Consider the following 11,233-nt stretch of genomic DNA (forward strand, 5'->3'; position numbering starts at 1 on the left):
AGGATAAGATGATAGCAACACAAATTACGCAATAATAATACAGAGAACAAGCAATATTTAGTATCATCTATGTTCATGTTTGAGCAGAAAGCTCAATTTCTCCCTCTACAAGAAACTAACTAGAAGTGCTGTAAAACCATTTGAACTATTTATCGAATGACTGAAAAAGCCTACAAACTATAGTACATCATAAAACCTTGTGATACAAGCAGTCGAGAAATTAAACAAATCCACAGCTCTGCTGGAAATTACAGACATAAAATACGAGCGGCAGTGGCCTGAAGAGTATCTCTGGAACCAAAAAATGTGGTGCGGATCAAAAAAGTGAATTGCAGCTGTAATTTTGACACTTCAACACACCTTAACATGATCTAGAACTATGTACAAAATTGTGGTACAGAAACATGAATTTTATCAATACACATGCATGGACTGTGACAATGAAAATGGAAATCACAAAACAAGTGAAATTCTCTTTTTACAAGTAACATGAGAAAAGAAACTACTTTTCTGATCTTACACGTAACAGGTACATTGAGTGCAAGACGGCTGGGAAATCGGATCAACTATGATAAATCTGCAACTGAAATAAAGGTGAAATGAGAAATAAATTCGTCTCCTTTTACAAGTACATACGGTACATGAGAAAGAAATTACATTTACGATGTTAGTAGCACGTACCTTGAGTGTGGGATGGTTGGGATGGATCTCAACTGCATGCTTCAACGACACATGTGCCTGCTTCAACGACTCATGTGCCTGCAGCTCGTCTTCGCCGATACCCCTGCCAGTGTAGCCTAGGATTTCAGCATCAACTTTCTCAAGACGAGGGAGGTTCACCAGGCTATGGAAGTCCCAGCCATTGGTCCCTTCCAGGCCGATTATTATCCTAAAACACTCAAGGCAGGACATTGCTCCCCGTACAAATCTGGGCTGGTTAGAATTCTTCAGTTCCAAGTATCTCAACTTGGGAAATGCACCCTCCTCCATGGCGTTAGGGAAAACTATGTAATCATAGAGAAGAACGGTCAGAGTAATGAGCTCTGAGAACCTCCCGAGGATATCCATATCCTGCGATTTCATAGCCGTCAGTTCCAGATGCAAGTGGCAGAGGTTCGGGAGGCATGAGGAGTTAATCCACACTGGCAGCCCAGGAAGCAGGCCATTAACTGTCAGATGACGGAGGTGCCCAAGGGCCACAGAGCCAGCGTAGTTGGACCACGGCTGAGGATGCGGTCGATGCCTACAATTAAAAATTATGACTTTAAGTTTTTGCAGATTGGCAACATGTCCCATCAAATCTTTGAACAACATATTATCGTGCTCCTCTTCAAAGTGTAGGCTAAGCTTTCTCAACTCCTTCAGCTTGGCAAGCCCTTTCAGAAAATCTAGAGAGACAAGGTGCAACTGTAGCTCTTCCAGGGATGTTAAACTCGTGCAATCCAATACCTCCATACTGGAACCGCCAAAGCGCAGGCACTTCAGTTGTGTTAGCCGACCAACAATTTGAGGCAGTTTTTTAATGCCAATTCTGCCCAAGTCCAGTACCTGCAAAAATCTTAGATCCCCTATTTCTTCAGGGACCTCTAAGATAAGCGGCATGGAGATCCCAGGCAGGGAGAACCCAACCAGCCGGTCCGAGAACCCAAGGTACCTCAGGTGAATCAGCCTCCCAAGATAATTAAGATGGTAGGGAGAATTTTCCGGCTTCACATAGCGCTCACTTCCCATGAAAGTGCAGTCTTCTAAAGCCAACACACGTAGAGCTTTAAAGTTTGAAAGCAATGGAAACATACTAAAGTGACACATGGTGGCACTATATAACCTCACCTGCTTCATGCTCATGTTAGCCACAGATTCATCCTGCTCTATGACTTCATTATTTATGGCTAACCTATGAGCAGTGGTACGCGGAGATGTCCTGTTACTGTTCGATGCAGTAACAAAACTTTCGTCTTCTGAGAGAAAATGAATCATATCAAGTACCAAATCATGCACACGACAAGCATATATGATGCTATAATATGGCCTCTCCACTGCCTGGATCATGCTTCTATCTATGAGCATGTTGAAGTATCTCTCTCCAACCTCAAATAATCCTTTTCCTAGTTCCTCATGGACATATCCTTCAGCCACCCACTTCCAAATTAAAGTGTCCTTTTTTATCTCATAATCTTCGGGGTATATGCCTAGGTGCAATAGGCAAAGCCGTGGATAATATGGAAGATCATAGTAGCTATATAGCAATATCTTTCTTGTGGTATCCACTTCTTTGTTATCTTCGTTCCCAAAACCAATAGAGTCATAGACCCCAGGCCAGTCTGTTACTGGTTTACTAGCCAACAAGCTAGCTATTGTAATGATAGCTAGTGGTATGCCACCACATTTCTGCAATATCTTCTCAGATATCTTAACCGATTCATGATAAGGGCTTTTGCTTTTGCCAATAGATAATCTCATACAGAACAATTCCTTCGATCTACCATCAGAAAGAGGTTCTTGCTTGTAAATGTCACCTGCCTCTTTTGCCACTTCAAAGATACGAGTAGTTGTGATTACTCTGCTTCCACACTTACTATTAGTAAAAGCACATTTGATTATATCCCATGAACTCAAATCCCATATATCATCAATGATGATGAGGTACCTATTGACATGGCAGCATGAGACCCATGGATTAGTAAAACTAAAATATCATCCTGGAAATAAAAAAATATGGCAAGCGTCTCAACCAAGAACTCAAAATGGCCTTATTCAATTCACGACAAGGTACTTTAGGACAACTGAGACATAAGTAAATGATTAATGATGAATGGAAGACACTATCAAAGTACACGCAAGGGTTTGATTTAATCCATTCTATTAGAGTTTATATAATACATCTTTTTTTATTTTTTTATTCTGAATAAACATTATTCCTACTATAGGTGCATATAATTGGCAAGAACATTTGACCGTAGGTAAATCTGGTAAAATTTGCTTAAAACATGTACCCCTGCTTCCCCGCCACCGCCGGAGGAGGCCGGCGAGCAAAGCTCGCTCGGCTGGCTCTCCTCCTCCCCTCATGTGGGGGCCTCTGGCCAAGGCGAGGCGGCGCCCCTGGGCGCCCGGCATGGCGGCGGAGATGGAATGATGGGGCGGCGGCCCCAGGGGCTCCAGCGGCGGCTGTGCCACTACGGCTGCGAAGGCAGCATGGGGGCCGACCATGGTGGCTAGTGGTGGCGGATCTGGGGGTCCCTGCCGAGATCTGTACCCCTCTGGCAGTGGTCCTAGGGTTCTTATAGCGTCAAGACGGTGTTCTTATAGCCTCATCCCACATTGATCTGGCCGTTGACGAGTTTCGGAGGGCTCCGCCGGAGATCTCCATTGGGTGCTTGACGTATATAGATTGCTGAATCGAATGAGATTCGGTCGTGTGTGTCCCTATTTCAGGCCGTGTGGCTCCAGGAGGGTGTGACCCAAAGCTTCGTTGCCTGTTGACATTATGGGACATGTCGGTATTTCGATTTCCATGGTGAAGACAGTGGTGAAGAACATTATGATGGCTGAGGTCTGAGGCCTAGTAATGGCGGATCAAGTCGAGGCAACGAGGACTTTGATTGGTGATTCATGACTCGTAGCCGCGATATCGGCAAGTGGGGGCGGCAGCACAGGAGGAGTACAGAGTCTTAGCTTTCAGGGTGTAAACTCAAGGTCTGGCCTTAATTGGTTATGTCTGGCAGTGGCTTTATTAAAGGCATTGTTTTGAGAGCGCGGTTTTTTTCAGGGTAAAAACCTAAAATCTATGATCGGACGACGACGGCGCGTATGCACTGTTTCCTTCTAAGAGGTGTCGCTTTTGGAGATTTTGGACTTCGGGTGTTGTCTTGGTGGTGGTTCGTACTGCAGTTACAAGGAGTCGATCACTGTAGCAGGATCTTTCATTTGTCTTCTTCTATTTTGTTTTTCAGTGTGTGCATGCATAATGTCTTTAGGACACTTCGTTTTTGTGGAGGCTGGGTGTAATTGGTGTCTCTGTGATGTTAATATATTAGCTTTGTCAAATAAAGAACATGCAAATGCAATCTAAATCTAATTGATGTAAAACATCTGCAGAAAAATGAAGCCCCCATTTCCGCCTCAATCTTTATCACGGCCGCTTAAAGGACATACTATAGTAGACATCAAGAAAAAAAATAGCACGCTATACAAAATAGCGTCGTCCTGAAAATATGCTTTTAGCGCTGCAGCGCGCTATAATATGCTATTAGCAAGACATTGTACATTGATTAATTTAGCGAGACAATTCTCTATATGCTATATCGTGCTTTTTTTTTTCAGTGGTAAACATGCATTTTCAATTACGTGTAAATAAATGGAATGAAAATTTCTTGAAACACATAAGTGTATGCCGATACTATCTGAATCTTAACTATGTGAAAATCTGCAAGAAGGTGAAGCGCCCATTTCTGCCTCACTTTTTATTATGGCCGCTAAAAATTAAACTATATACCCACTTTGTAAAGGAATGTAAGAGCATAGTGATGTACACGCTCTTATATTTCTTTACGGAGGAAGTAGTAAATATGCATTTGCAATGAGGAAAATCTCTCGCAGCATGCAAATTAGGATGATACTGGTACCTCTTGTTCGTAAGCAGTTCTCGGAGTTTTTCAATGAGCAGTACCTCATCTAAGAGTGTAATATTGTGACAAGAGGCTTTTTCAATTCGGAGGAGAATACTTATCAGAACATTCTTCAGATTAGGCTTCTGACCGACAGAAACAAAAGCCTTGCATACGAATTCTGCTTGTATTTTGTCGTAAACTGCTCTGGCAAGAGTCGTCTTGCCAAGTCCTCCAAATCCGAAGATCGAGAGGATCTTGAGCTGCTGCTTGGACACACAATCATCTTCATCTGCCAGCCTCTTGATTAGCTCGTCTCTTGGCCCCTCGATGCCAACAAGCTCTCTCTGATCTTTGAACTGGACCATCAAGCGAGGGTCCACAGGGTCAACGGTGGTTGCAGTAGCCTGACTTGCCTCAACATCATCAATCTTGTACCGGTCGCGTCGATCCGCCACCTGCTGGACCTGATCCTTGATGCCTTTGATTGCATCGGCGATCTGGTGGCGCGCCTTGCCTTTTGTGAACAAGCTGGCCACCTTCTTCACGAACCCTTTGAAGCCGTCGGGGTTAGCGGCGGGCTCGAAGCCCTGGACGCCCACCATGAAGCGTTCAACCACATCCTCCATCTCGTATGCCAGCTCCCTGACATCATTGGCCCAGATCTTGGAGTTGTCATGGAGCTGGTCACGCGGCACCATGGCCACTTTGCGGAGTGCGGCGTCTATGCTCCTCATCTCCCTCTCGAGAAATTGTACATCTTTCTTCACGCCCTTCTGCAGCTTGTATTCTCCGTGGAGGAGCTCAAACAGCTTGGGGAGGAGGGAGCCCATGGCCGCCGTCGCGGGGTCCATGGCCCGAAGGGTGGCTTTCACTTCTCTCTCTTCTTGGTATAGTTCTTGACTTGTACGTCAAACACTGTTGGCGGAGATGGGCATATGCGGTGCGGTGGTGGAGTTGGTGGTTGGAGGGGGCGGCCGCGGAGATGAGAAAACTCGGCGACGGAGCGGGGCTGGAGGAATGGAGGCGCCGGTAGAAAGTGTTCCGGAGGAGGCCGCAGCAGAGGTGCCTGGGGGCTGTGTGGTGGGCAGGAGCGTGAGTTGCCCGGGGCAGGAGCGTGTGGTGGGGAGGAAGAGGGCGGAGCAGATAGCACATGCTACCCTGTGCAAATGTGTCTGCTCGGCTGGTGCCCCGGTCCAGTCCGGCTGCTGCCGACGCCTCCCACTTCTATATTGCTCAGCGTGTGCGGTGGAAAAAGTCAGTGGGAGGGGGGTAGTGGATCAGCCAGGCCGGACCGAGTTAGGTGGGTTGGGTTGGGTTCCTGGGCCATGCACGCGAGTGGAAGCCAGCGATGAATTGGTTGACTTGACTCAGTCTGCTGCTATCGTTCTCTGTCTTTTTTGCCTTTTATTTTCCTACTCTTCCATGCTGCTGCTATAGGTGTGAATCTTCTCGATTCACCGGGAAAAAAAGTCTGAACCTGATTGGTGGCAACCGAGCTTCTTGCCTAAGCTAGTTATTTAATTAATCTTTGTTGGAATTATGTGTCCTGCAACTATCAAATTACTAGGAATTACTAATATTCGAAATACCTCATTATGGAATTATACATGTATTTGTGCATGGATTTACTTCGTCTGATTATCATGGAATTATCACTTGTTGGAACATACTTAAGTTTTATATGTTTAAGGCGTATCTAGACAAATCTAAGACAAGAATTTTGGGGCGGATGGAGTATTTATATTGAAAAGACTACCCGGGTACACTGATGATCGGAAGGAGCTAGATCGTATAATTAGATTACAGCCCTAATGTTGATCTACATAATTAGAGAAATTTACACTCTACTTTGACGCATTACTCACAAGCGCGTGCTCCGGGGACATAAAAGGTAGAATCCATTAACAGAAAAAGTATGATCGTGGTTGGTAATTTGATCTGGACTCTATCCCGAAAAGTAGTGGAAAAACTAGGAATCTTATATCTGTATAAGAGGTGGACTCTTTGAAAAGACAGTATAAGAAAGTCCCTACCCCTAGCCTCAGGTATGCGAATTGTGAGTGGCACCATGGATAAGCGCAGGGGAATAAAGGATAGACCTCAAACCTTAATTTTCTAACAGTCTTGTGGTGACGGAGATGTGTTAAACAAAGAGACCTGGTTGTGTTTAGCCCTTAGCCGCTTTCACCCTACCGTCTCCTTTTAAAATCCCATTCCTCCTCTTTGTCTTTGTAGGTCAACGAACAGCGTGGTGGCGATCAGAGCAAAAGAAGCCTGGAAAAGACTAGGGATGGATGATATTATCGACAGAGCTTATAAAATAGACTATGCGGGTGAGACAATCTTGGAATATTTACTTTCATTACCAGATCAGGAACTATGTATTATGGGCACCCGTAATGTGCGTGACATGATTGCCATATCAACCTGGTACTTGTGGTGGGAAAGGCGCAAATTGCTATACAATGAGACTACTCAGAATGCACAACAAATATCCATGGGGATACGTGCTCTCACTGTCAATTTTGTTAATGCCTCCTCGCCGAAGGCTTCCATGAAAAGAAAAGGATGGTCTAGCCCCCCGACGGGATTTGTTAAACTTAACGTTGATGCTTCTTTTGACCATGACCTTCTCAGGGGTATGATTGGGGTGGTCTTAAGAGATGACAAAGGTAGGTTCATCGGTGGGGGAAATGATAAGATTGACTGGTGTGCAGATGTGTTGATGGCTGAAGCCTTGGCGCTAAAATTTGGCATATCGTTTGCACAAAGGACAGGTTGTAATCGCATAATTATTAACTCGGATAATATGGAGGTGATCGAGACCATGAACGAAGGAGGATGATCGTCGGGGGCAGCAGCTGCAATTTTTGATGACTATTTTCACTTAGCTTGCGATTTTCCTATTTCTAGATTCGAGCATTGTAATAGAGAAGCAAATAAAGTTCTTCATGAACTTGCCAAGTTGGCTAGATTTTCCTTCATTTCTGATTGGCTTGAGGAACCATATAATGCAATTGTACCAATCCTCGTAAACAATGTAATGATTATTTCTAATGAATAAAGCTTGAATTTTCCTTTAAAAAACAGCGTGGTGGCGGACTCTGGGGCACCAAGCCAGCTGCAGGCGGCGGAGCAGAGATGGAGGGCAACATCGGACGAGAATTTGTTGGTGTTGCACCGGTTGTTCCAGAGAAAAATGGCTTGAGATTATGCATGGGCCCCAACGTCAGAGACACGCTATTCCCAAGTGCCCTCAGCGTGCTCCTTATTTGCCACGCATAAACTTAAGAAGGAATACTGCCACTAGGCTTGTATGAGTAAGACGGTCATGTTTTGACGAGTTAATTGCAAGGAGATACCACACTTGAGCACGGTGTAACGATTCAGTACCATTGCTCATGCATGTCGCAGTTCAGTACCATCATTCGGCCTAATCGTTACAAAAAAGGCTGGCAGATGTATAACTCCGTATTGACCATGTATCTGACCGCACGGCCCCACCCGTCAGGCGACACGATGGCCAATCGGACCGTGCCCGTTGCGCTGACTAGGACGAGGTCGGCGCGGTCGGTCTTAGCGGGCTCAGTCGAATCGAGCCGGATCCCCCAGACAAACCCTAGCCTTCCTTCTCCCCTCTCGATCTCCTCTCTCCCAGTGGATCTCAGGCGATGGCTGCGGCGTCCCCCGGCGGCGGCGGTGTCGTGGGCGGCTACGGCGACCTTTCCGGCATGGGGAGCGATGACCACGTGGGGCTGGACTGCTCCTGGTCGTCCAACACCACCGACGACGAGGAAGAGGAGGAGGCGCCACTGTCCTTGGAGCAATGGTTGTGGCTCGTTGAGATGTGGTTGGCCAACCCAACCACAAGCCATCACTAGACCAGTGGAGCGGATGGAGTGCTGTAAGTCTCTCCTATTTTCCTTCTGTCTGTTCAAATCATAGGGTTAGGGTTAGTGTTCTTAAAGCACTGAATATTTCAATTTTGACGTGGCTTGTAGGTTAGATGATGCTATATGGGATGTTAGGATTCACTTTGATGCTGGGCAGAATTTGGATAGAAAGATTTGTAGCTCAGATGTCACATTTCTGAATCTGTATGCACTGATGACAGTAGTAGGATTTAATTTTAATGATGAACTGTATCACATGAGGAATACAACTGCAGCAGGAGTTGAGAGAGAGCATGGACTAGATCTGATTGACATGAACATCAAATTGCAAGAACTAAAGAAGCAGTATGAGGATTCATTAGTTCTGAATTTGTTAGCGAGGGCAACAACACCTGTCAGTTGAGAGTCAGGTATGGTTTGTGAGGGTAACATTAATCAGAGAGCAAATGAATTAGTTGTAGTTTTATATGAACCACCTGCTGTTTATGATCTCAGTGATCCTGCTGTGCTTGCTGTTGATGATCATGGTGTAGTTTTTTAGAGTCAGTGCTATGTGCAACAATAGTATAGTTCATCCTTCTCACCCTACTGCTATGTGCATACAAGAGAGTAGAAATGTCAAGGGGAAGCTGAAAGTTGTGTTGGAGGAAGAGGAATTTTTAGAGGAGGGATATATGAGTTACTATGACTCTGAGGGTGCATATGACACTGATAACTACATTCTAGCTGAACACACAGAGATAATAGAGGGGAAGAGACTGGCAGAGGAAGAAGATGAAGATTTAAATGAAGAATCAGAAGAGGAACCACCCATGCATTATGAGGGTGACACTGATGTTGAGGATCTGTTTGAGGAGGAGGAGGAGGAGGTGAATGTTGCAACTGAAAGGAGTCTCCAACTGGAAGAGAAAAACCACCCATACAACAACCTGCAAAGAAGAGGCAGAAGCTGCAAGTCAGGAGATGCCCCACCACTAGGTCACACTCTAGTGTGTTAGAAAAGTTGAAACCTAATTTCAATCCTTCATTTGATGAAGAAGATCATGGCTTGTTGTTTGACAGTGATGATGGACATGAGGCACCAGCATTTGTCCTACAAAAGGCAGGAAGAGTAGGGCAAAGAAAAGGAAACCTAGGATATGGTACAATGATAAACTTGAGCAACCAGATCAGCAATTATGTATGTACACGTGCTTTAAGAATCAGCGGCAATTCAGAGAAGCATTGTTGAGCCTACACATTACACACTCCAGAAATTTCAGGTACCACAGAAACTCAGACAAAAGGATCATTGCATGTTGCAAACAAGAGCACTGCTAGTTCTTCATAGTTGCTACAGTTATCAAAGGGGAAAATACATTTGCTACCAAAAAGATGAGGCTGCAGCACACTTGCCCAAGCACTACAGAGTCATCTAGGGTTAGTGCTAAGTGGCTTCCAAAGACATATGAGTCATTGTTTAGGTCTGACCCAACAACTAGCATAGCTACTATGATTGACAACTGCCAGGAGAAGTATGGTGTTGAAGTGCCCAGGCACATGGCCTATAGGGCCAAAAATCTTGTTGTGGAAGCTGTATTAGGAGAGCACAAGAAGCAGTATCCCAGGCTGAGGGACTATGCCCAAACCACCATGGATACAAACCTTGGAAGTAGATCGTTGTTGCAACAATAACTCCAAAATCTACAACAAAAAGACCACATCCAGGACCAGGGTTTCATGCTATGTTCTTCTGCATAAATGGAGCCAGGGAGGGATTTCTCAATGCATGCAGGCCATTCATTGTTTAGTTACATGTTACTTTGCTTTATTTAGAATGTTTTGTTAATGTTCATGCCACATTTGCTTGTAGATGACAACTTTATACATGTTTGTTGTTTGCTTCTAAATGTAGGTCTTGATGGGTGCTTTATCAAGCTGAATACTAGTGCTCAAATCCTAGCAGCCACTGGCAGAGATGGCAATAACAACATATTTTCACTTGCATTTGCTATAGTTGGACAAGAGGACACATCAAACTGGTGTTGGTTTCTGCACCAACTGAAGATATGTCTAGGAGGAGAAGTTGGTAAATTTGGCCCTTACACTATCATGTCTGATAGACAGAAGGTATGCATGTCCTTGTTTATCTTTATCCATCTATGTTATGTTGTAGATAGTAGCTTCAGTACTCCAGTAGCTTAGTGTATTATATTATGTGAACATGGGCTACTAAATGCAGTAAATCAAGTATTTCCAAACTACCATCAAAGATTTTGCCTTAGACACCTATATGCAAATTTCCAAAATGTTGGATTTAGGGGGGGAAGATCTAAAGAAATGCATGGATAATGCTAGCTATGCTTATAACCAACACAAGTTTAACATTGCAATGAATGATCTGAAAAATGAGAGTGAGGAAGCTTGGAAGTGCCTGAGTGGAATACCTAAATCGCATTGGGCTAGGCATGCTTTTGACACCGACTGCAAGATAGACTTGGTTGTTAACAACTTGTCAAAGGCGTTCAACAAGTACATCTTAGACTTCAGGAAAAAAACCCTATTAGGACTATGGTTTATGGTATTAAGGACAAGCAGATGGTGAGGTCGAATAGGAATAGAGAGAGAGGGAAGGCAGCTATGTGGGAGATCACACTCCATTATGTAGAGAAGTTAGAGGTGGAAAAGGAAAGGGCTAGGTATTGCAAACCCATTCAAGCAGGTGTAAATCTATGGCAAGTGACCAGTGGGCAG

The 11,233-nt window shown here is 44.6% G+C and overlaps 1 protein-coding gene across 1 annotated transcript; it reads right to left on the minus strand.

Annotated features, from left to right (window-relative positions):
• Positions 1 to 307: 307 nt before the first annotated feature.
• Positions 308 to 5,584, minus strand: LOC119336970 (disease resistance protein PIK6-NP-like). The gene is made up of 3 exons (XM_037609060.1): positions 4,623 to 5,584; positions 682 to 2,647; positions 308 to 583 (listed from the first exon to the last, which is right to left on the minus strand). Exons 1-3 carry the CDS (start codon positions 5,456 to 5,458, stop codon positions 563 to 565), a joined length of 2,823 nt encoding a protein of 940 aa, XP_037464957.1. The 5' UTR covers positions 5,459 to 5,584; the 3' UTR covers positions 308 to 562.
• Positions 5,585 to 11,233: the final 5,649 nt, after the last annotated feature.

Source organism: Triticum dicoccoides, chromosome 7B, assembly GCF_002162155.2.
Source record: "Triticum dicoccoides isolate Atlit2015 ecotype Zavitan chromosome 7B, WEW_v2.0, whole genome shotgun sequence".
NCBI lineage: Eukaryota > Viridiplantae > Streptophyta > Magnoliopsida > Poales > Poaceae > Triticum > Triticum dicoccoides.